General features: G+C 39.7%; 1 protein-coding gene across 1 annotated transcript; it reads left to right on the top strand.

Moving 5' to 3' along the window:
- Positions 1–1014: 1014 nt before the first annotated feature.
- Positions 1015–22297, top strand: LOC118455532 (protein NLRC3-like). Its single transcript, XM_087838488.1, has 9 exons — positions 1015–1109; positions 5699–5820; positions 9656–9734; positions 9891–10092; positions 10250–12071; positions 13941–14114; positions 19324–19497; positions 21471–21517; positions 21693–22297. The coding sequence occupies exons 2-9, from the start codon at positions 5732–5734 to the stop codon at positions 22232–22234; spliced, it is 3129 nt and encodes a 1042-aa protein (XP_087694614.1). The 5' UTR covers positions 1015–1109; positions 5699–5731; the 3' UTR covers positions 22235–22297.
- Positions 22298–24299: the final 2002 nt, after the last annotated feature.

Raw genomic sequence — 24299 nt, 5'->3', positions numbered from 1 at the left:
GAGAGAGAGTGAGGGAGCAAGTAAAACAATTTAACTGTTAGAATTTGGCTCTGAAATCAAATGAGCAGATACTTTTGATGTACTCGGAAGAAGAGTTGATGAAAAGGAAACTCACCCTGAAACTAATGTAAGGTAGGTTATAGCTGTGCCGGAGCAATATAAATATCACCACGCAGTGTCCAGCGTGACAATATATGCAGTATGTGTAATGGTATTGGTCTCAGTGCGCCTCTTGGGGTAAAGCTGCTCATTTATGCACGTGAGCATGTGCATATAACAGATTTGTTACCTGGACAAAAAGGTTTTTGTAAGTCTGGTCCTGCTTATGTGAAAGAGAATTGCATTAATACACCGTGTTTCTCTGCTCCAAGTCACCGGCAGCTCTTTCCCCCTGTAAGGATGTCTATTATAGCCTCTACTTCATAACTGTCTGACAGTGCAGACTGTTCAAACTGTGTTTTGACCTTTTCAGCTAGATGTCGAACATATGAAAGACTCTTAAGCATAATTAAACTCACCTCCCATCCAAGAAGCTTCTTCTGTTCTAAGACCAATTGATGGAGAGTCCCAGATTTAAGCCCTAATGGCAGTTGTCCCTTACGAGGGTCATATGATTAGGCAGATAATCTATAATGGGTCAGTGGCAGCTGTGACTCGCTTTGGTCTCTAGTCTTTGTTTTGTTTTTTTCATCAGGAATTTTTGATTGCTGCATTAAGTTGCTTCTTCCTCACTTCAACACATTACTTACTGTGCTGTCATAAAAAATATATTTATACTCTGAAAAGACACTCAGCGTTCTATTATTCAAACGCTGCTGGAAGAAGAAAAACAGAGTGATTGCAGATGTTTGTATTTCAACTAAACGGGGCAATTAGAAGAAATAAACCATCGGGCAGCCTTCCAGCTGTTCGAGGAGAGATTTGGGGATTTCCGAGGTGCACCTGAATGCAGCGTCTGTCTTTTTCTCTGGAGTGTAGCTGTAGAGACCGCAGTGTGTTTGTAACAGGGCCGTGGCTTGTGGACCCCTCTCTTCGCGCTTCCTTCTTTCTCAAAGTTTCGTGAACTTTGTGTTGCATGTAATCGTCTCAGTGTGAAGCTCCATCTGAAGGTAATGTTAGCAGTCTGTAATGTTTTCATGGCTAACATCAGCTGTGTACAGCTTATATCCAGCACAAATTTGCCGCTCCACTGTTCACGGTAAAGGACTCACAGCTGGACCAACGAGGCCGAGCGCTTAACGCTCTTCCTCGTTTTAGTGTTTATGTCTGTAGAACAGTCAAACTAGTTGTGGTATTACAATTTTTCCATGTTGAAGCCTGGAGTTCAGTATCCTATTGTCAGTTTCTGGAAGTTTAGTTATTGCTGAGTTCATCTACAGTATAGTTTCAGTAAGAACTGCGCACTGAATTATTATTTTCATCATCCTTAAATGTTATGGTGTGACGAATGGTCTCCTGGAAATGGCAGAGATTAGAAAGAAAACAGGTTTACATTTCCAGTTTTCTTTATGTCAGGATGTTACTGCGCATGCACAAAGGCGGTGAACGGTCCAAACGCAGGTTTGTCATGAATAAATGAGGCTTCAATAACACCGAGGACAGGGAGACAAGGGAGAAGTAAATGAATTACGCAAATCAGTGAAGCATTTGAAAGAGTCCAAAAAGTTGTGGATGTTATTTCTCATCCATAAAATTCTTACATTTTTATTATGGAAAAAGAACAAAGTTTAAAAGAGGAGGAGAGAGACAGAGAAATAAGTCAACATGATGTGGTAACTGTAAAATGATTCATTGATGAGGGTTTCACATGACCAAGTAGTGCGTTATACTGTCATGGAATATGAATTTTCTCCAGCGTCCTTGTACAATAACTTATGTTATAATTACTTCATTTGTTGAAGTGAAATCATACCATATTTTTTTTAGCTGGAAACAACATGTTTATGTAATTGCCAGTTAAAAGAGAGAGCGAGGAACACGGAGAACGGATTCTACAAGAGCCGGAAGCCAGGTGAGCAATGTTAAGTGGAAAGCCAAAAAATAAATATTTACATGCATGCACAATACTTTCTGTGCATTTCGGTAGCAAACTTGAATTGGGGTACATGATACTTATACTTATATTTAAAATAGAGGTGATGGTATTTGAAAAAAAACTCCCCAGTTTGCTTCTTGCTCAGGTGTATGGAAGTGCATTGAGTGACAGACTGATTTTTGTGGTCTGTCATGAACAATGCTACTTAAGTTTCTTGATGAGTTGGTGGACTGTCCTCATGTGGTTAAGAGGTTGTGCTGTGTGCTTTTTCTTTTAGCTTTTTCTTTCTAACTTTCTTTGGAAAAATCTGGCAAATGCAACTGAGCCTTGCCTCAGGTTAGCTCCACACTAAAACAGATCCATTCAATGAAAATCTGGCTATCCATTCTGAATTACCCTTAGACACTAAAAAAGCTTCAAAACAGTTGCTTTGGAAAGTAAAACTGTAAAATGTACCTAACTGAACTGAGGTTTGCAGAGTTATAAAGGGCTGAAAACATTTGCCTGCAGCATAGTCAAAATGCATTTTGGAATATGCTTAAAAAAATTTAACCACAAAAAGCCCTGAAAAATGTAGATCCCAGACCTGAAACCCCTGTTTTACAGAGCTTCAAGACTCAGTCTGAAAGTATTCAGTGATAATTTGTAAAAGAAATAACAATGAAGGTCATTTTTAGCTTTCAGTGCACAGTGGTTTTTGTGGCTCAGCGTGTAGGGTATTATGCAGATAAATGTGTCAGCTTTTTGGGTGACAATTTACAGCACAGACTCAGACTTTACCTTGATGGGATACTTGCCAGATATCATGACCAGCGTTATTAGTTACTTCTTCAAAAAAAAGTAACTGAGTTAGTAACTGAGTTACAAGATTCTAAAAGTAATTAATTACTTGAAAAGTAACTATTGCATTACTTAAAAATAAATGTTTAACCCTCTGGTGTCCAGGGCATAATTGGCCATTATTAACTACTGATTTTACCTCTACATTTCACCTTTAAAAACGATGTACTTTGCCTTTTTTGATATCATTCTTTTTTGCATAACCTCACGTCTGAATTTACAGTTATGTTTTCATTTTGACACACTGTATTACCACAATTGATCTAAAATCAGTCAAAAAACATAAAATCAGAGTAGAAAAAAGTTATATTTTTTACTGTAACAACATGTTTAATGAATCATATTTCATAACTTTAAATGCAAATATAAATTGTCAATTTTAAAATCCTAAGCAAAAGTTTTGTAAACAACTTTGTTTTACCTTTTACCCCTTTTTAAATTTTTAAATAACCACTTCAAACTATTTACATAACAATCAGCTGTTCTGCATTCAATAAGATGCTGCACAACTTATTTGTGCCAGTCCAAAAAAATAGTTTCTGTCCACTATAAAGGAGAACATCACAACCTGCAGGTCTGACAGCAGCAGGTGTATCACTCCTGTTTTTTTTACCAGGAGACAGCAGTCATTTCATTGTTCTGACACACAACACAAAACTATCCACAACACTACACACTAACTACACAAGATGCTTGCTAAAGCTGTCGTTAGACAGTAAACATGATGGAACTATTGAGGGATAGCTTGGCTTTTTGGAGGTGATTCTATAAACAGAGATGAATTCTTCTTAACCTCTTAAGCCCCAAGGTGGTTTTCTGAGCTTCCTGCTCGAAAATGTAATCCCCAAATTTAATTGATTATTTCTCTGCAATTACAAACTCTGTCCTTACAATCTTGGTATCAAAATAAAGCTAACACTTGTGAGATTTCATATTTCAGGGGTTTAATATTGAAGCAGATATTACTGTGTCAAAGTTACTGAGACTGGAACACAGAAAAAGTAAGTAGATCCTCATTGGCAAAATGAATTGTGATGAATGTGAGTGATACCCAACGATATTTTTTATGCACTCTTTTATGTAGCACTTACTTAGACTTAGACTTAGATCCTCCCGCACTCGGTGCATCGGGAGACAAGAGAACGCCATCGGACTCGGTCCATCGCAGCAGTTGCTGCTTCATCCCATGACAGTTCGACTGAGCATAAGTCTTCAAGGAACGTACTCCTCCATGTTTTTTGGGGTCTTCCTCACCATCTCTTTCCATTCCTTGGGTTCCACTGAACTGCAACACAGGCGGGTCTTGGGTCTGAACCGACGCTTGGTGACTTGGATGTGGAACAGCTCTAATCCTGCACAGCGATATACTGTACTTCCTCATTGGCAACATGATCCGGATATGTGCTCTTGAGCAGCCGTCAAAGGCAACGCTGGAGACTTGGAAGACGTCGAGATTGTGGTTGATCTTAACAGTCGATTTCCAAGTCTCTGCTGCGTACAGTGCCATCGGTATAACAATAGTCTTCAGAAGCTGCAACTTGGTTGGTGAAGGCAGTGCGGTGTTCATCCATATAGGTCGTAGTCGTTTAAAGGGTGCCTATGCATTCCCAATTTGGCACTTGACGTCATGCTCAGCGTCCCCCGTCACTGCTGAGAGTGCAACCCAGAAGATAAAATATTCGGCATTTGGTAAAGTTAAAATTCACATCGGCAGTAATTGTTAAGTCAATTAGTTTGCTAAAATTAATATTGAATTGGTGTGTAACTTTGCCAAAAGAATGTCAGACTGTAGGTTTTTTCTGGCCATCTCCTCAGTTGGATCAGGAGTGACTTGTTTAGCCAAATAAATCTATTAGCTATTAAATAACAGAAAGATGAACTAAGAAAGAAGAACAGTCTGAGGTTTCTCTGTTTAATACTCCATTTTATTCTAGTCTGTTACATTAATTGCACATACCAACAGCTTAGCAACCACACTTCCTGTTATTTCCACTTCTCCGAACTCACATATGGGACAAATGCTAAACCACTAACTAAACAACCGCTAATAGAAACATGGCAGTAACCACAGGAAGTGCACCATTTTGATGAAAGCACCTCTTGTGTTGACACAGGCAAGTATGTAGAAATGGGTCTTTGTGGGTTTCAATCAGGGTGGTCTGATCTGTTACTTTCTACAGCACGCACAATACAGGAAAAAGCTTCTATGAAACTGAATCTTCCAAAATGTGCTTTAAATTAAAAATGTACCAAGTTGGTATTAGTAATGAGCGAACATTCAGTCCATAGTTAGAGATGATGTAAGGTTCTTAAAATTAATTTTAATAAAACATCCTTTTAAAACTGTATCTCTATTTAATAGGGGCATGGCCATTTAAAGCACTTGATGCTGCATCTGTGCAGAGATTAAAAAAGATTGGTTTCTCTACTTTAGTCACATTCAATCCTCCTACATGTTAAGACAGTGGATCCTCTTTGAATCCTGGATCAGCCAAAATGTTTGAGAATGTTGTTCAGACATGTTGAATTTACTTAATGTTAATTAACAGAAACTTCCAGTCACAGTGAATCAATGTCTGTGAGTAAATGTATTTTGTGTGTTTGTGTGTGTGCTGACCTACAACTTCATGGCTCCATCTAGTGGGATGATAGTAGAAGTATATCAGCTGATGGCAGCTTCCTTTGCCTCACACTGCTGTCTGACTGCATTCAGCTGACACTGAGATGAAGCAGGAAAGAAGCAGCTGATATTTGGACCGCACACATGATGGAAAGCAGGATTTCAGTTGATGTGCACATGAATGATTTGTGTTTCCTCTGCAGGTGAAGGTAGAAAGCGTGTGTGAGCTGAGCAGCATGGATCAGGGTGAGGACAGAGAGGGGGGAGTCCCTCCCTCTAAAACCAGTCTGTGTGGGGAACATGAGAGCCAGACCAAAGCTCAGAGGTGAGATGACCATCTCTAACTGTCCATGACTCTTCTCCATGTCACAGCTCAGCACTCACATCACTGCTCCATCATTATTCACAGGAACCAACCTGGACCTGAATCCAATCAATTTAAAACACACCAACTCTCTGCTGCAGAGAAGTGAAGTATTAGGAACTCTCAGCAAATTAACTGCTTGATGTTGTTGGATATGAACTGCAGTGCAAACATGTAATTTTCTCAATCACATTCAAACTATTCAAGTGAAAGAAAAAACTAAGTTTCCTGCACAGAAATTATTTTTATTCATAAAACAGTCCAAGCATCATTTTAGTATTTTTTTTTCTTTGAATCTTCTTAAAAAAACATTTTTCTCATGATTGATTATACTGTAAACTCAGGCAACATTTTTAAATCTGTTTGTGATAGAAAACAGCAGCACACTGCTGTGTATGACTTCAATGATAATGCTTTTCTTTCAGGAAATAAAAACACATTGAGGTTTGTTTTCTGAGGAAACCAAATGTGAGCTGTTCCACTCAATCAATAGTCAATATAAACATTTAAATTGGTCTTCAAGCAAAACAGTGATCCAGATTTTATCTGAAGTGATTCGTCATCATTTCCAGACATTACGAAGCAAAAACCAGTCCAACAAGGCACTCTCCATTTTACTCTCCATTTTAAAATCCACCAAATAAAAATGTAACTCCAATCTGTTAAATGTTGAGAAGACAGTTTTGTCTTCATCTACTTGTCCATTAAATCTGTTCCAATCACAACTCTATTTACCCTGGACATACTCTTTTCCATTTCATTGAGCATACTCCAGAATTTGTCTTTATTTTCTAAATCATATGCACTGACATTATCACCCCTTGGATTTTTAACTTCAAATTCCTCCCTCAAGATTTCCTCGTGGCCTTGCTTTTTTTCCCCTTCATTCTCTCCATCATTTAAGCCATCTGTATATTTTTACCGGTCATAGTTAATACATTAGAAGTCCTCATTTTCACGTCCACCCTCCAGCCTTTCCTTCTCTCTCACTTCCTCCTAACGTGCCTCCCCTGTCTGATATTCCTTTGTCTTCATCCAGCAGTATCACAGTTTTGACTGACAACTTATTGGCAACAGCATCGATGGCGGTTGTTGTTAACCTTGGCTCTGACTAATGGAAAATCTGGAAATCTTAATTTTTAGAACAGTTTCTCACACAGATATGAAGTTTGACTTACTTGTTCTGCGTTGGAAACCACAGCAAAATACAAGAGTGTCCTCAGTGGCCAGAAGAGACAAGGATACGACACCGAGGAACTTGTCTGACAGACGAGTCACCCAATCGGAGAAAAACATCTCTGCTAAAGGGTTGAATTCTGCTTTGACGCTGAGACAAATCCTGCTAGTGGAACTGATCACAGCCACAGAAACAGCAATTTGAAATGACAACATTGCAGACGTGGAAGCAGAGCAACTATGGACCAAAGTTTCAGCCTGTCTCAGCAATGCAAAGCCCCTTGAATCTAACATCACAATGGAGAACAGGAAGGCACTCACATCACTCATTGATGACTACAACATTATCATCCTTCCAGCAGACAAGGGTAGGGACACGGTTTTGCTAAATCATAAACAGTATCATAAGAAAATTTTGTCACTGCTTAGTGACAAACATGAGACCCAGAAAGTGGCTGCAGGAAGAGGGTGATAGATAGCAGTTAGAACAAGACAATGCTATTGACCGGACCTCATACCACAGGCTATACCGAGAGGCATATACACCAAGTGTCTGGCTTTGATCCTCAACATCAGCACTCCACAGTCTATTTACACCTACAGGCCAGTGGACACTCTTTCAATGGTAAATGGCCATTATTTATATAGCACTTTACTAGTCCCTAAGGACCCCAAAATGCTTTACATATCCAGTCATCCACCCATTCACACACACATTCACACACTGGTGATGGCAAGCTACATTGTAGCCACAGCCACCCTGGGGCGCACTGACAGAGGCGAGGCTGCCGTACACTGGTGCCACCGGGCCCTCTGACCACCACCAGTAGGCAACGGGTGAAGTGTCTTGCCCAAGGACACAACGACCGAGACTGTTCAAGCCGGGGCTCGAACCGGCAACCTTCAGATTACAAGGCAAACTCCCAACTCTTGAGCCACGATCGCCCGTCAGGACGGTGGTGAGGATGTACACATCCTGGACAGGGAGGAACGCTGGTTTGAACGAGGAGTCAAAGAACTGACCTCACAGCCCATTGTTCATTCAGTGGGCTGGTTTCAGTCATTGTGCAAATGTAATGTTTATAAGATTGGGGAAACCTGCAGTCAGCTGAGACTGAAGAAGTCACCTGGATGAGTGATGAAACGTTTCTCCCATTTAAAACACTGCATCCAGATGACCGAATCAACATTTTGGGACACAGATATTTTCTTCCACAAAGGGACATTAAATACCTGAAAACTCTTAATAGAAGCAGATGTCTTAGAAACAAGCAATCTTGTCTGCTTTTCCTTGTGCTTCCCTGAACTGATTTTTCAGTTCACTGTTGCACTGCAATTCAATGAGTTCAGTGGGGACACTCCACATCAGCTGAGAAGAGGTCTACAAGCAGCTGCAAGTGTCACCACATGCCTCCAAGTCAGCAAATCACGTTTCAAACTGCCATTGCAGGATTTCAATAGCAGAAAGATGAGTTTTGCATAGTTTCAGTTTTGTGGAGAAGGCTTTCACACTCTCATAGGCCGCTATAATGAGCTGTCCAAAACCTGGCAGCTTTAAGTTCAGAATGTTTAGCTTCTGTATAATGTTTACAAGGAATGCCATTATCCATTTTGAATCATCCAATTCAAGAACATCCAGTTTAAAACTTCAATGAATATCTAGAATTTAGCTTTTAACTCAAAGAATCTCCTCAACACACCCCTTCCTATACTAATGCACACCAGTAAAGTGCCTTAAAATCTCTCAATTTCCTTCAAAAATGCCCCGAACTGGTGGTGTTGTAAACCTCTGGACCTGATGTAATTTACACATTTCAGGATTACAGACATGACTTCAAGCATTTTCTGCACAGTGCATGTTGATGTTTAATGCAGTGCAGAGCCATTGCTGGATCTGGATCTTTTCCTTTGGTTTGGCCGTACATGGAACACAAACTTAGCACTTCTGTCAACTCTCCATGAGCCAGGGTTTGTGACATCTGCTTTGAAGTTTACTCAGGATATGTATTTTGAATTTTTCTTCAGTGACTTAGGAGAAAACAGATCAAACACCCTGTGTAGCAATATTAATTCCCATTCCTCTATGTAGTAGTTTACGGAAAGTATTAGATATCCCACAATACTAATGTTAATGTTGGTTATTGAAAAAGTTTTTTTTTTATGCTTTAGATTGTGACACTTAAAGTTAGTATAAAATTGATTTCATAAGTTATTGTACAAATGAAAAAAATCCAGAGGTTGTCAGATGAGAGGTACTCACAAATTTTTCATGGACTGGCGCCCCAGTTACCTGTCAGCTGTAACATACTAATCAGCCTGGTTTGGAAGGCTGATGTTAAGGTGCTGGAAGAGAGACTGGCCAGTTACTGAATGTTAAATACATTTTTTCTGGTTTTCTACCAACTTCTACTTATTTACATGTTACTGAAGCAGTGATACGCAACAAAACACTTTTCGTACTTGAACTCAATACAATTCACTAAGCTGTTGAGTCTCAGTGGATTCAGAAGGACTAGTAAATTTTTACAACTATAGGGAATCATCTTAATCACTATCTTAAAAGGTAACTTTTTGAATTTTTACTCTGTACTTGAACTAATTCTTCATGGTTCCTCCACAGTGTGGACCAGGAGAGCTCAGAGGTTCTCAGTGATCACTCTGCCCAGCAGCATCAAACACACCTGGACTCCATATTTATGGTCTGTACATGTACAACAACTACATCTATTCTGTTCACAGTCATCTCCATGCTGCTCTTTGTAGACCAGTGGATTGTCAGTGTGCCCAACATGGATCTGATGTTTGGATCCATGATTTCAGTCTGATTGGCTCATTCATAATGTATTCTGTTCCAGCTGTTGGAGGACAACATCATCACTTTTGTGAAGAACGAGCTGAAGAAGATCCAGAAGGTTTTGAGTCCAGATTACCCAGAATGCGTAGAGAGTCAGTGGGAGGATGATGAAAAGAGGAGCACCAGAGAGGCATTTATAAAGATCACACTGAATTTCCTGAGGAGAATGAAGCAGGAGGAGCTGGCTGACCGTCTGAAGAACAGTAAGAGGATATATCTAAACTTTAAGCTGCTGTATAAATGGGACATTTTACTGATGTCTCAAGAGATTGACCAACATGTGGTCAAATGGACATACCTTACAGAAAAGAAACTCAACTCTTCCTTTACGCAACGTGATAATCTGCTTTTTTTTCCCAGAATGTCTTGTTTCAGTTTGTCAACGCGAACTTAAATCTGCACTGAAGAAGAAGTTCCAGTGTGTGTTTGAGGGGATCGCTAAAGCAGAAAATCCAACCCTTCTGAATCAGATCTACACAGAGCTCTACATCACAGAGGGAGGGACTGCAGAGGTCAATGATGAACATGAGGTCAGACAGATTGAAACGGCATCCAGGAAACCAGGCAGACCAGAAACAACAATCAGACAAGAAGACATCTTTAAAACCTCACCGGGAAGAAATAAATCAATCAGAACAGTGCTGACAAAGGGAGTAGCTGGCATTGGGAAAACAGTCTTAATACAGAAATACACCCTGGACTGGGCTGAAGACAAAGCTAACCAGCACATCCAGCTCATACTTCCATTCACTTTCAGAGAGCTGAATTTGCTGAAAGAGGAAAAGTTCAGCTTGGTGGAACTTGTTCATCACTTCTTTACTGAAACCAAAGAAACAGGAATCTGCAGCTTTGAAGACTTTCAGGTTGTGTTCATCTTTGATGGTCTGGATGAGTGTCGACTTCCTCTGGACTTCCACAAAACTATAATCCTAACTGACCCTAGAAAGTCCACCTCAGTGGATGTGCTGCTGATAAACCTCATCAGGGGGAAGCTGCTTCCCTCTGCTCGCCTCTGGATAACCACACGACCTGCAGCAGCCAATCAGATTCCTCCTGTCTGTGTTAGCATGGTGACAGAGGTCAGAGGGTTCACTGACCGACAGATGAAGAAGTACTTTAAGAAGAGATTCAGAGGAAAAAACCTAGCCAGCACCATCACCTCCCACATGAAGACATCACGAAGCCTCCACATCATGTGCCACATCCCAGTCTTCTGCTGGATCACTGCTACAGTTCTAGAGGATGTGCTGAAAACCAGAGAGGAAGGACAGCTGCCAAAGACCCTGACTGAGATGTACATCCACTTCCTGGTGGTTCAGGCCAAAGTGAAGAAGGTCAAGTGTGATGGAGAAGCTGATACAGATCCACACTGGAGTCCAGAGAGCAGGAAGATGATCGAGTCTCTGGGAAAACTGGCTTTTGATCACCTGCGGAAAGGAAACCTGATCTTCTATGAATCAGACCTGACAGAGTGTGGCATCAATATCAGAGCAGCCACAGTGTACTCAGGAGTGTTCACACAGATCTTTAAAGAGGAGAGAGGTCTGTACCAGGACAAGGTGTTCTGCTTCATCCATTTGAGTGTTCAGGAGTTTCTGGCTGCTCTTCATGTCCATCTGACCTTCATCGACTCTGGACTCAATCTGCTGGAAGAACAACAGAAGAATGCTATATGGTCTAAATTTTTTGCAAAAAAGGAGTCAAGAGAACTGGAATCTGCAGTGACATTTTTCTACCAGAAAGCTGTGGACAAGGCCTTACAGACTCCAAATGGACACCTGGATTTGCTCCTCCGCTTCCTCCTGGGTCTTTCACTCCAAACCAATCAGACTCTTCTACCAGGTCTGCTGACACAGAAAGGAAGTAGCTCAAGTTCTCATCAGAAAACAGTTCAGTACATCAAGGAGAAGCTCAATGAGACTCTGTCTGTAGAGAAAAGCATCAATTTGTTCCACTGTCTGAATGAACTGAATGATCGTTCTCTAGTGCAGAAGATCCGACAGTACTTGAGTTCAGGAAGTCTCTCCACAGATAATCTTTCTCCTGCTCTGTGGTCAGCTCTTGTCTTCATCTTACTGTCATCAGAAAAAGATCTGGATGTGTTTGACCTGAAGAAATACTCAGCTTCAGAGGAGGCTCTTCTGAGGCTGCTGCCAGTGGTCAAAGCCTCCCACAAAGCTGTGTAAATATATTTGTGCTTTTATTTTTTCTATTCTACCTAATTTTGATTCTACTTACCAATAAGCTTCCATGTATAATTTAAAAAAACATGAACAGTGTAATGGTGAATGGACTGGTTCTTATATAGTGCTTTTCTACTATGTCTGAGCACTGGAAGCACTTCATAAAACTTGCCTCTTTCACCCATTCACACCGTTTTGCACATGCACTGTTTCTAAGCTCCTTTTCTTTAAATGCTTTTAATCTAACATACACATGCTTACTGGAGCAGACAGAGATCGAACTACCAACCTTCCGATAAGTAGGTGACCACCTGAGGCAAAGACGTGGACGGTGGGCTCTCATACAAGTTTAAGAATGTTAATATAAAAAACATTAATGTAAATGATTACTAGCACTCAGAATCAAGTATATTTTGCTTTACAACAGTTGAAAATGCCAGTGTTTCTGAAGGATATATGGATGCAACTTTTATCAAAGTAGCACTAGTGCATTTTTCTCTCGGCTCTCAATGGAGGCGGTCTCACCTTTCTTCCTCTCCCTTATTTTTCCTGCTTTGCTTCTTATGTCTTTGTCTAGTCACGTCTAGCTCTAAACCCTCATAGAGTCTCTAAGTCTTTTTCTCTTAAACCTAAAGACGAATTATGGTTTTAATCAACTTTTCCCTTAATGCAATTGAAACCATGTTCTTGACGAGAAACCTGGGTTCGGAACCATGATAACAGTGTTCTTGCTGATCGGAGCTGGCGGACTGTGAGTATTCAGACTGTGCTCATTCAACACAACACGGATAATATCTTGGAGAAGCTCACGGCTCTTTAATGGGAAATTGAGAGACCTGGTGACCAGTGATGGACATTAGACCAACTGTAAAATTGGATGCAGTTTGTTCGCAGTAACCATAGCCCAGCTCATGCGGCAGTATATTAATGACTAACCTCGTATTGTGGATGGATTATCTCAGTTGTTCTCCTGACTGAAGTGTGATCCATTTTCAGCTTCCTGCCATGCCATTGCACTTATCACTAACCATTGGGTTAGTGACAAGTGAAACAGCATGGCACTTAACCCTGCTAACTTCTAACTTGACTAAAATTCTGTTTTGCCTGGATGTTAAACCTAATTATCACAGCTGGTAGAGCAGCCACGGTGATCATTTTATTAAAGATGAAATCATTTAGACAGTTTTTAACTCTCAGGGATGCTGCAGTGTTCGCTTGACTTTGGGACCTGAAGCGGAGTTAGGGCCCGGAAATGGCTAATGACGTCAGACTTAAAGACCGGATAACACAATTTCCCTCAAGATGAATAAAGTATTATCAATCAATCATGGACAGGCTTTAGCCCTAAAAATTAACTCCTCCACAACTTTTAGTTTGTCTCTCTGGTTGGAAAAAATATATAATTAATGTTTTGTTGGTGGAGCATTATTTTCTGTTTCTTTCCTGACCCAGTGCACTCCCTTCAACATAATTTAGGTGTCATCACCAATCACCTCTGTATCCATTTTACTAAAATAAGAACATAGGTCTAATTCTTAAGGCCCCTGGGTTTACTAGCCTCAGGTTGATCTTGTCTCTATGTCCAAGAGTTTTATTCTTCAGTCTTCTTCTTTTATTCTTCTTTCTAATACATACACTAATGCACTTTTTGTCTGTTGTCAACACTCACAACTCAGTTTGTCTTTTTTTTCTCTGCTATGACTGCCGTCATTGGAATTAGAGAGGAAAAAAATGGTACAGAGGTTCCTGTGCCATCGGGTTTGTTTTCAACTGGGCAACCAGTTGTCACAAATTGCAGTAGATTACTGCTAATCATTCTTCATTACATTAAATTAATCTGGCCACAAATATCTTTGTTTTTTCTTCAGAATGAGTATCTACAACCTTTCAGAGAGAAGCTGTGAAGCTCTGTCCTCAGTTCTAGGCTCCCAGTCTTCTAGTGTCAGAGAGCTGGACCTAAGTAACAGTGATCTCCAGGATTCAGGAGTGAAGCTTCTATCTGCTGGACTGGAAAGTCCACACTGTACACTGGAAACTCTCAGGTCAGGATTCAGACTTTCCACTTATGGACATGCTAATCTTATTGCATAAAAATCCTAACTTTCACAGAATTGCCTAGTATCTGTGAATTAGTTGTCTCTCAATTTCTGCCTGGAAAACCGCTCCATATTCACATTTTTTTTGTTTTCAATTTGTTAAAAGGAATCATTAACATGGCACTGGAGAAAATATTCTATCTAATGATTTTTATGTGCTGTTCATTTAAAAAATCTAGGACAATTTTTACCCTATTTTCACTTTCTTTTCATACTGGAAGAAAGAAAATATTAAACAATGCATGTTTTAGGTACATACATGGCATTAATGAAAATGACTCTGCAGTCATTTTCATCAACAATCATATGTCCTCCTATATTCACACACTTTGGAAACACCAGGCCCAGGAAAGGGTGAAAGTGAGAGTGAAGTGATCTAATGGGATGATATGGTACTATAAGGTCGATAAGATAAGATGGAGCCTGATTATTCAAGACCTTGTGCGTGAGGAGCAGGATTTTATATTAAATTCTGGGCTTAAAAGGGAGCCAAAGAAGAGAAGCCAAAATTGGAGAAATATGCTGTCTTTCTAGTTGCTGTCAGTACTCTTTCTGCAGAGTCTTGCATCTGCATATCATGTGGTTCTGTTGGCTTAATCGGGTGATGACCTCCAGCTCGGAATGGAATGGCTCACATCTGAGTGTGAAGTGGTGGGAATGAGAATCAGCAACTCCAAATCTGAAAAGGGGGGAGTGACCACTCCGGGTTGGGGATGAGTTCCTGCCTCAAGTGGAGGAGTTTAAGTTTCTGGGTGTTTTTTTCATGAGTGATGGGAGAAGGGAGCAGGAGATTGACATGGTGATTGATGCTGCAGCTGAAGTGATGCACCGGTCCTCCGTGAAGAAGAGAGAGCTTAGTGTAAAAGCGAAGGTCTCAATTTACAGGTTGATCTACATCCCTACTCTCACCTATGGTCACAAGCTGTGGATAGTGACTGAAAGAACGAGATTGCGGATACAAGCAACTGAAAACAGTTTTCTCCAAAGGCTGGCTGGCCTGTCCCTTAGAGAGGTTTGACAGGTAGACAGGGTGAGGAGTTTAGCCATTCGGGAGGGGCCCAGAGTAGAGCTGCTGCTGCTCCTCCACATCAAATTCGAGCCAGTTTAGGTGGTTTGGGCATCTTACAAGGATGCCTCCTAGGTGATGTCCCACCGAGAATATGCCCTGAGGCAGACCTAGAACATGCTGCAGAGATTATATCTCTCAGCTGGCCTGGGAACGCCTTGGTGTTTTTTGTTTTGTTTTTTTTTCCTCGGAGGAAGTGAGCCAGCCTTCCTTCAAGCAAATCCAAGTGTGCTAGGACCCACAGACAATTGGCTGGGTGGGGACCTGTGCCAACCCTCTTAAGTTCTCATCTTACACTCAGAAAAATAAAGGTGCCAACTGGAACCAAAAGTGGTTCTTTAGACTGATGCCATAGAAGAACCTTTTATATTGCCACAAAGAGACTTTCAATCAATGGTTCTTTGAAGAACCATTTCTTTCAGTGGTTCATTGAAAAACCATTAAAGGTGCCCCAAAGAAAGATTTCTTGATGGTTCTGTGGGGCACCTTTAATGGTTTTTCAAAGAACCTTTCTTTGAAAAACCATTTTTAAAAAGGTCATTCAAATGGTTCTTTAAAAAAAAATTTTAAAGAACCTTTTTGGAGTGGTTCTTTAAAGAACCATTTTAAATCTTTTCAAAATAAAATGTATCATAAAAAGAATTTGAGTAGGGTAAAATAAATATGAGCACATATTACACATGTTTATTGCCATTTCGAAGTATACCAAAAGACAAAAAAGGCATTTTAACCCTCAGCACAACATCACTACTAATACATGTCACATATTAGTAATTTAAACAGTAATATTTAAATATTTTTAGTAGACTATAAATCAAATATAAAACTATACTTAAATAGCACTGTACATGTATTGTTTAATTAATAAAACATCAGAAAGTGATAAAAACACATTAGAAAAAGCAATAGCTTCATAACAGACCAATAAATCAACACATTTTCATCAGCAGATGTTTCCTTGTTGTTCAGTAAAAATAATTCAACATCAAGTTTTTGATTAAACTTATCAATTATCTTCAGCTTTACATTATGTAAGATAAGTATGAGCAGAAATCTGTGACATCAGAAACTGAATTTGAATAAGTTAAATTCAAATTTGGATTGCTCGGATTGAATCTGAATTGTAATTTGAATAAATGCTTTTACAAACTGAATATATATTATCCTAATTTGAAATTCAATTTATTAGTTTGAAAATTATCATCACTAAATTGAAATAGAATTTTATATTTTGAAAATGAATTAATTTGCTTTGAAACTGTATTTTATCCTTTAAAAAATTAAAGGATGGAATTCCAAAGTTGTCATCTTGTACCCCTACAGTAGGGAAACATGCAAACCTTTGTATTTTAGCTTTATTTATGTCTTACACAGCATCCCAACTCTTTAGCTAACTTAATAACTTTAGCTAAAGTGTCCTGAAGCATTCTCAATCATCCAGGAAAATAAATCTCCAAAAGTTGATTCTGTTCATCTGGACGTAGCGTTTTCTGGGAGAAATGTTTCGTCACTCATCCAAGTGACTTCTTCAGTCTCAGCTGACTGCAGGTACTCATGGCCATTGATCAGTGGTCTTTGATCAGTGGGTTTTGGTCAGTGGTTGTTGATCAATGGTCATGAGAATTTGCATAATTATGATTAAGGAACTGACCTCACTGCCCATTGTTCCTTCAGTGGGCTGGTTTCAGTCATTATGCAAATGTACTGTTTATAAGATTGGGGAAACCTGCAGTCAGCTGAGACTGAAGAAGTCACTTGGATGAGTGACAAAACGTTTCTCCCAGAAAACGCTACGTCAATATGAACAGAATCAACTTTTGGAGATTTAGCTAAAGTGATCTCAGAAGATGTGTTGTCAGGAGGAAGGAAAGAGAAGGGCAAATTAGTATAGGGAGTGCCCTGGAGCAACAGGGGTTGCTTTCTGTAGTGCTTGCAGTGAGCAGAAGACATCATCTGAGGATTTGGTCTGAGGAGTCCACAGTTAGGCCAGAATAGCAGCCGCTGCCCAAAACTGTGGACTTACACATTAGTTGTTTTTTTTTTTCAAGGGATATCGTTAACACAAAACACAGAGATAAGTGCATCTTCAGCTCCATTTCAGCTCCATGCATATTCTTTCTAACCTCTCTCCTCCCAAAAATAAGAACAAAATTAGCAATAGCTTAGAGTAAACTAATTAGATAATTCAATTTTCTTCAAATTTTTATATTATTTGATTTTGCTTTGCTCCGGCTAAATAGCAATATCTTCCCATTACAGTCCAAAATTTGGACAATGTGGTAGTAATGTGCGAATTATGAACGAATCGTTCAATACTCGAGAATCACTTTACTGACTCATGAATCATGATTCATAAGCCCAACTGACTCACTGACTCATCCCTGTTGCTGTTAGCAAACTAATTTCATTAGTAGAAATATATCTAGCTTATAATTAAAATTGTGGAGAAAAACACAACATCCAGTTCCTTAACAAAAACATTTCTTCTCTGAACTGGAAGAAAAACCCCTGAGTAGAAGCTCACATCAAGACAATAGCTCCTCGGTTCACAGTAGCATCGCTCTGCTAACATGCTAACAGCACATTTGAGCTGCTCACCCCCTCCCTTCCTGTGCTGAATCATAGCATGAACGAATCACTCACTCACTCACCCACCCCCTCCCTCCTGGCTCACAGCTTCTTCTTCTTCTTGGTTGGCAACCAATGTTAAGGCACATTACCGCCCCCTGGCTCACAGCTCGGTGGACATTTACATGAGAAAATATATATTTGACACATTTAAGGAAAATACTAATAAAATAAAAACAAACAAAATAAATGTTCCCATTAGAATTTTTTTTGCTCTTTTTTGCTCTTTAAAATAGTTGTTTTCTTTTAGAATCATTCATCTTAGCAGTAGGATGTACATTTTTGGCACTCTCTGGTCAACTGATTCAGTGAATCAAATGACTCAAAAAACCCAATTCACTTTGGTGAGTGATTCATTAAAACTCGATTCAGTAAAAAGAATAAAATTTACCATCACTACAATGTGGACCCTTTTTAACCCTTTGGGAAACAGTAAAGGTAAAAAAGTATTAATTCCCACTACTATAAATAATTGTTACAGGTTACTCTAGCTCTTTAAAAGTAACAGGCATGTAGGCTTTAGTTGTCTAAGCAACTACATTCCACCCAGTTAGTTACCAAGTGCACCAATCTAGAAGAGAGGTACTATTAATGGTTATTGAACCCAGTTCTTTTATTCTTCTACTGGACAGAGAAGACGCAGACTCATACTGGTCAACGTATTTGTAATCATTTTATTCAATATATTATCTTCCGGAAGAGAGATGTGCCCAGTGCAAGCATTGGAAGATCTGAATAGCCGTCTTTGGATCTGTTACATTTATAATTTCACCGTTCCTCACCTAGCCCCCACTCCTCCTGTTATTTTGGTACTTTGTTCAATTTACACGTCATACACAGTTTTGATCAAAACAACTTCTTTACCTTTGCCCTTACTTCATGCGTGTGTGTGTGTGTGTGTGTGTGTGTTGCTGCTTGTCTGTAGAGGGCTCTTCGTTAAGAGGTGACAATATGCAAATGAAGAGCAGCAGCTGACCAACAAGCACTAAAATGAAACAAGCGAAAATCCCTCATTTGAACTTTTTAATAGTTTGGAAAGACATAAAGAAAAGTATTTTTTTGGTAATAGTGTTCTGTAAATACTCTCTGTCAATGATTCCTGGAATACCGTTAACATGTGTTAAAAACAGCATAGACAGGATATCTGGGCCAGGATTTGGAAGTTGTTGGATTTCTGTGGGGGATTTGAAAGCTTCTTGAATTATCACCTAATTTGTGAAGTTGGGTTTGGCATTAAAATGACTGCAGCGATTTATCAGAGATGTGCAGAGCGCAGGAGGACATTTAAAAAAATACAGGTGGTTCACAGTAGGAAATTTGCCGCATTTTAAAATGATGCAATTCATACATTCATCTGGCATTGACTGTCTATTAAATTAATTGAAAAAAGTAAAATAAATGAATAAAAACAAGCTTTGCAGGAAGTTTTCACTGATGGATTACTGTTTTGTGTTTCTGCAGTCTGTCAGGCTGTCTGATCACAGAGAAAGGCTGTATTTCTCTGGCCTCTGCTCTGAGCTCCAACCCCTCCCATTTGAGAGAGCTGGACCTGAGCTACAATCATCCAGGAGGCTCAGGATTGAAGCTGTTGTTGGCTGGACTGAAGGATCCAAGTTGGAGACTGGACACTCTCAGGTATGGAGAGAATTTTTGTTTGTTTAATTGTACTGAAGTCTGAAGAAAGAAGTTTCATTACTGTAAATTTAACAATTTATTCATGATTGTCTGGGAGACAGCCATCAGCCATATCGTCCTGCAAACCTTCATCTTGCTTGCTCTAGGCTGTTCTTTTTCCCAGTGGATGAGAGGGTTGTTTGTTTCAAGTTATGTATGTCAATAAGTGACATGTGGGATCAGAGCACCCTAGGTCATAGATCAATGATTGATTTTGTAATCCCATAATTGGACACTTGGGTGAAGGGAGGTCAACTGTCAAGTGGATCATTTGGCACTGCAGGATGCTGGACAGGACTGGCAAACCTAAACATATAGTGAGGTTGCACTGGGAATGTCTGGTGTGGGCTGCAGTCCAAGAGACTGCAGTCTGACAAAGTGATCAGCAGCACTGGAGCACGACAAGGGACTGTCCTCTCCCCTTTCTTGGATCCTATCACAACTATAACAGGACAAGAGGTGGGGTACATCCTGGACAGAATGGCAGTGTGTTGTAAACATTTGCACTCAAATTCACACCTATGGTCAATGTAGAATTACCAATTAATCTAACCCCACTAATTACATGTCAAGCTTGGGCCAAATTGCCAGCAGAAAAAATTGGATTCATTCCTGGTGTGTTGTGGACTCCGACAGGGCTGCCCTTTCTTGCTGATTCTGTTCCTTATTTTTATGGAAAGAAAAATTCTGTTGTACCTATGTAGTGGAAGGCTTCCACTTGATGGCCTCAGAATCTCATCTATCCTTTTTGTAGACGGCGTTGTTCTGTTGGTTTCATTAGGTACATTATATTTATGTGTCACTCTGGCACAGCTGGCTGCCAGCGGAGCTCACGGGCACGTTACTGCAACGCTCCTTCTGCTCCACGGCTGCTGAGTGACCCCTCATCTGGGGCTCTCCTCAGCTCTTTCGAGGAGAGTGGCACGGTTGCCCCTCCTTTGGTCTTCCTTGGTCTGTTAATCTCTTGGGGTCTCTGGATTTCTGGAGCCTGGCTCTCCTCCATGCCTTACAGACACAAACTGCACCCTTTTTGGCTCCTACCTCAAAGCACACTGTGCTCTTTCAATCCTACATGATGCACATTAATATTCAATATTTAGTATTTACTGTTATATTCACATAAATTATCACGATGATGTTGTTTATTATGTTGCTCTCTTTTTTTGCTTGTTTTCTCTTTTTCTTTTTTAAACAGGTGATCCAGGTGATTGATATATGTATTTTTTGTCTGTTGGTTTTTGTTTTTTGCCCTTTATAGCGTTCCTCTTCCCCGCTGTTTTTCTTTCCTTACCTCTTTCTTTCTCCCTTATCTTTCCCCCAGTCATATCTGTCCAGTGTGTAGTAAGTTAAAATAAAATAAACAATAAAAACAAAGGTGAATCAAATAGACCAATACAGCAAGGCGGGGATGGTCCATTTGTTAAAGTAAATCCGTTGGGCATCTTTCTTTGCCTTTAGACAATAATTCTGATGGCAAAAGAATCAAATGGGACAGGCAAAAAAAAAAAAGAAAGAAAGAATAATAGAAATTACTACAATAATGGTCATGCCAAAGTATCTAAATAAGAATTAATTCTAAACGTTGACATGGCCACTCAAAAACATCAATCTTGGGGGATTTTGTTATTCTGAGGTAGATTAATAATCACTTTATTGACAGTAAGGAGAACATTTCAAGTGGAGAACAGTCAAAGGATGTCAAACCAGATTTCATTGCTGCAACAACCATTCCACCAACTGCTTCAAAGGACTGACAGATCCAGGACAAGTCCAAATCATCAGCAGTTTGATCCATGTATGGACTGAAGTGTATTTCTGAAAATGTTGGACTGTTCCTTTATCAGTGTCTAACAGTATGTGTATGAGAGCGATGTAATGTCCATGTGTGCCTGCTGAAAGAGACTGTGCTGGTCTGACCCCCCTCCTCCTTTCAGGGTGGAGCCTGCTGGAGTCCAATGGTTGAGACCAGGTCTGAAGAAGTGTAAGTGTGTTTTTAATGTCATTCATGAAAACAAAGCAGCACACATTCAACCATCTTCAAACTGTCACATCACTCATTCACATGTCTGATGTCAGGAGTCATCATCAGTGTGTCCATCAATGAACAGATGATGGATCAATAACTGCAGCTGGATTGTGTTTGTTCTCTCCATCAGATTCCTGTCAACTCACAATTGACACAAACACAGTTCACACAAACCTCAAACTGTCTGACAACAACAGGAAGGTGGCACGTGTGATCGAGGTTCAGTCATATCCTTATCATCCAGACAGATTTGACTATGAACCTCAACTGCTGTGTAGAAATGGTCTGACTGGTCGCTGTTACTGGGAGGTCGAGTGGAGAGGGGAGGTCCAAATATCAGTGAGTTACAGAAGAATCAGAAGGAAAGGAAACAGTGATGACTGTGTGTTTGGATACAACGAGAAGTCCTGGAGTCTGTACTGCACTGATGATGGTCCTCGTTGTGTGTGGCACAATAACAAAAACACGCCTATTTCCTCCATCTCCTCCTCTTCCTCCTCCTCATCTGTCTCTAACAGAGTAGCAGTATATGTGGACTGTCCTGCTGGCACTCTGTCCTTCTACAGAGTCTCCTCTGACACTCTGATCCACCTCCACACCTTCAACACCACATTCACTCTAAAACTTTATCCTGGGTTTTTTATCTGGTCTCGTTCGACAGTGTATCTGTAAAGAGTGTCATCCTGTTAGAGAAACACTGGCTGTTGAACAGATAGTTCAGTCTGTTCATGTCTGTCTCTTACACTCAGAAACACGTTTTCAGATTCATGGATTCAATCAGTTAATGTTTTAAACTGTTCTAAATGATTTCTTGTTCCTCTTCAGTCCTTTAAAGATGGAAGCTCCCATTATTACAGGTTTTTTCTTTTTCTTTTCTGTCTTATTCCACTCAAAGCTTCACAGTGAATATCAGTATGTTGTGTTTCTCTGAAGCTTAGTTCACAACCAGCTCCTCTGCATTTTCAACAAGTCTGAGCTCATTAAAATGAATCCAAATGTTTGATTTCTCTTTCTCAATGGGATGTGTTCAAACTCTGCACATGCTCTTACTGTTTCACTCATTGTTGGAAGTTCATCCTTTGAAAATGTTTCAGCCATATAAGGTGAAAATATTGGCTCAATAGTTTTGAATGCAGTTCTAAGTAGAATCTGATTGTATTGAGATATCATAATGCATGTGACTATATACATAGCAAAGGCTGCATTAAACATTTTAAACTTGCATCGTGTTTTCAGAGACATTTTGAATAAGAATATGGTGTAGTATGGTGGTAACCGTTTCTAATTTTCTTAGAAATATCTAAATACATATTGTGTATCACTTCAGCTTCTATAAAAATTAAACTATCACAAAGGGTCCTGGTGAAGAATCTTGTGGAATTTGGTGACAGACATTAAATTAATTTTTAATATAGAAATATTTGAACCACTGTTATAATTTCAACTTCACATTTAATAAAACGTTGTGTGAAAAACATTAAGGAAGTGATGTCAGATGTATTTATGTCAATAAAACTTTAAAAAATTACACAAAAATGCTTTTGAAACAACCTTCTGTCTTTTGGTGTATATATCTCTGAGTTTACACGTCAATTCTCAAGGAGGGGAAACAAGGCAGAAGGACACAGACACCCACAGATGGACACAGAGGGCAAAGACACAAGGGGAAATCTAATAAACAATATTGAACAGAATAACTCAGGTATTATAGAATAATTCTTAACACAACCAAATAGACTTAACATAATACAAAACTGATAAACACACAGGAAACTCAAACCGCTGGGTCAAATTGACCCAGGACCATGACATTGGCCATCTTCCACAACAAGCCGGGGGTGTAGGAGAAAGACTGGACAAAGACATGCTGTGGAAGAGAATCAGAGATTAACAATGATAACATTAACAATAATAATTAAATGCATATTTGTTTATAAAAATGGTGAGATGAAATTGGCTAGAGAAACAGTGCAATGGGAGCATAGGACTATTGCAGGATGACTAAGAAAGAGTACAAAGTAACCTGATCAAGCTTATATAGGCTATAGGGAAAAGCTCAAGAAGTATGCACAGCATTGTCAACTGAAGACAGCTTAAATTATGATATTGTGAAAGCCACTGTCCTGTGTGCGTATGAGTTAGTGGTGAAGGCGTATAGGCAAAAGTTTCAATTTGGGAAAAAAAAAAACATACCAGCCTCATGTGGAGTTTGCGAGGAGGGAAAGAATTTTTTTGACAAATCATGTCAGGCTAATAAATCAAATCAAAATTTATTTATATAGCACATTTAAAAACAACAGTGTCACTCAAACTGCTTCACAAATTAGGGAATAAATAAAATAAGAATAATTTACGAAACAGCAACACAAGACAAGACAAACTTAGAAGCCAACCAAATGATAGTTAAACTAACTCCCACATAGCAGTCTGGCCCGGATCTGGTATCGACCCGGCACTGCTGGCTGACTTCTGGCATGATAAGACGTATGACATCCAGATATGGGCCAGGCCTGGCATAGATGGGACTGTCATGGCATGCTATATCTGACTTGATTGTGGTTTGGTTTATGTGGCCCAGGCTCATAGAAAACAGGCCTGGCCCGGATCTGACATCAAGCTGGCACTTCTGACTGACTGGTGTCATGGCAGGGTGTATGTCAACCAGATATGGGCCAGGTCTGGCAATGAGGCACTATTTATATTCCTATTTTGCTATTTTAGTTAGACGACCCAAATG

This window comes from Neolamprologus brichardi, chromosome 3 (genome assembly GCF_056152115.1).
Source record: "Neolamprologus brichardi isolate AB-2024 chromosome 3, ASM5615211v1, whole genome shotgun sequence".
In the NCBI taxonomy this organism is placed as follows: Eukaryota; Metazoa; Chordata; class Actinopteri; order Cichliformes; family Cichlidae; genus Neolamprologus; species Neolamprologus brichardi.
Note: the sequence above shows the minus strand (reverse complement) of the source record. Positions and strands in the feature narration are given on the sequence as shown.

Coding starts and splice junctions, on each gene's coding strand:
- LOC118455532 (XM_087838488.1), top strand. CDS start 5,732: ATGGATCAGGGTGAGGACAGAGAGGGGGGAGTCCCTCCCTCTAAAACC. Junction 5,821..9,655: donor AGCCAGACCAAAGCTCAGAG/GTGAGATGACCA, acceptor GTTCCTCCACAG/TGTGGACCAGGAGAGCTCAG. Junction 10,093..10,249: donor GGCTGACCGTCTGAAGAACA/GTAAGAGGATAT, acceptor TTTTTTTCCCAG/AATGTCTTGTTTCAGTTTGT.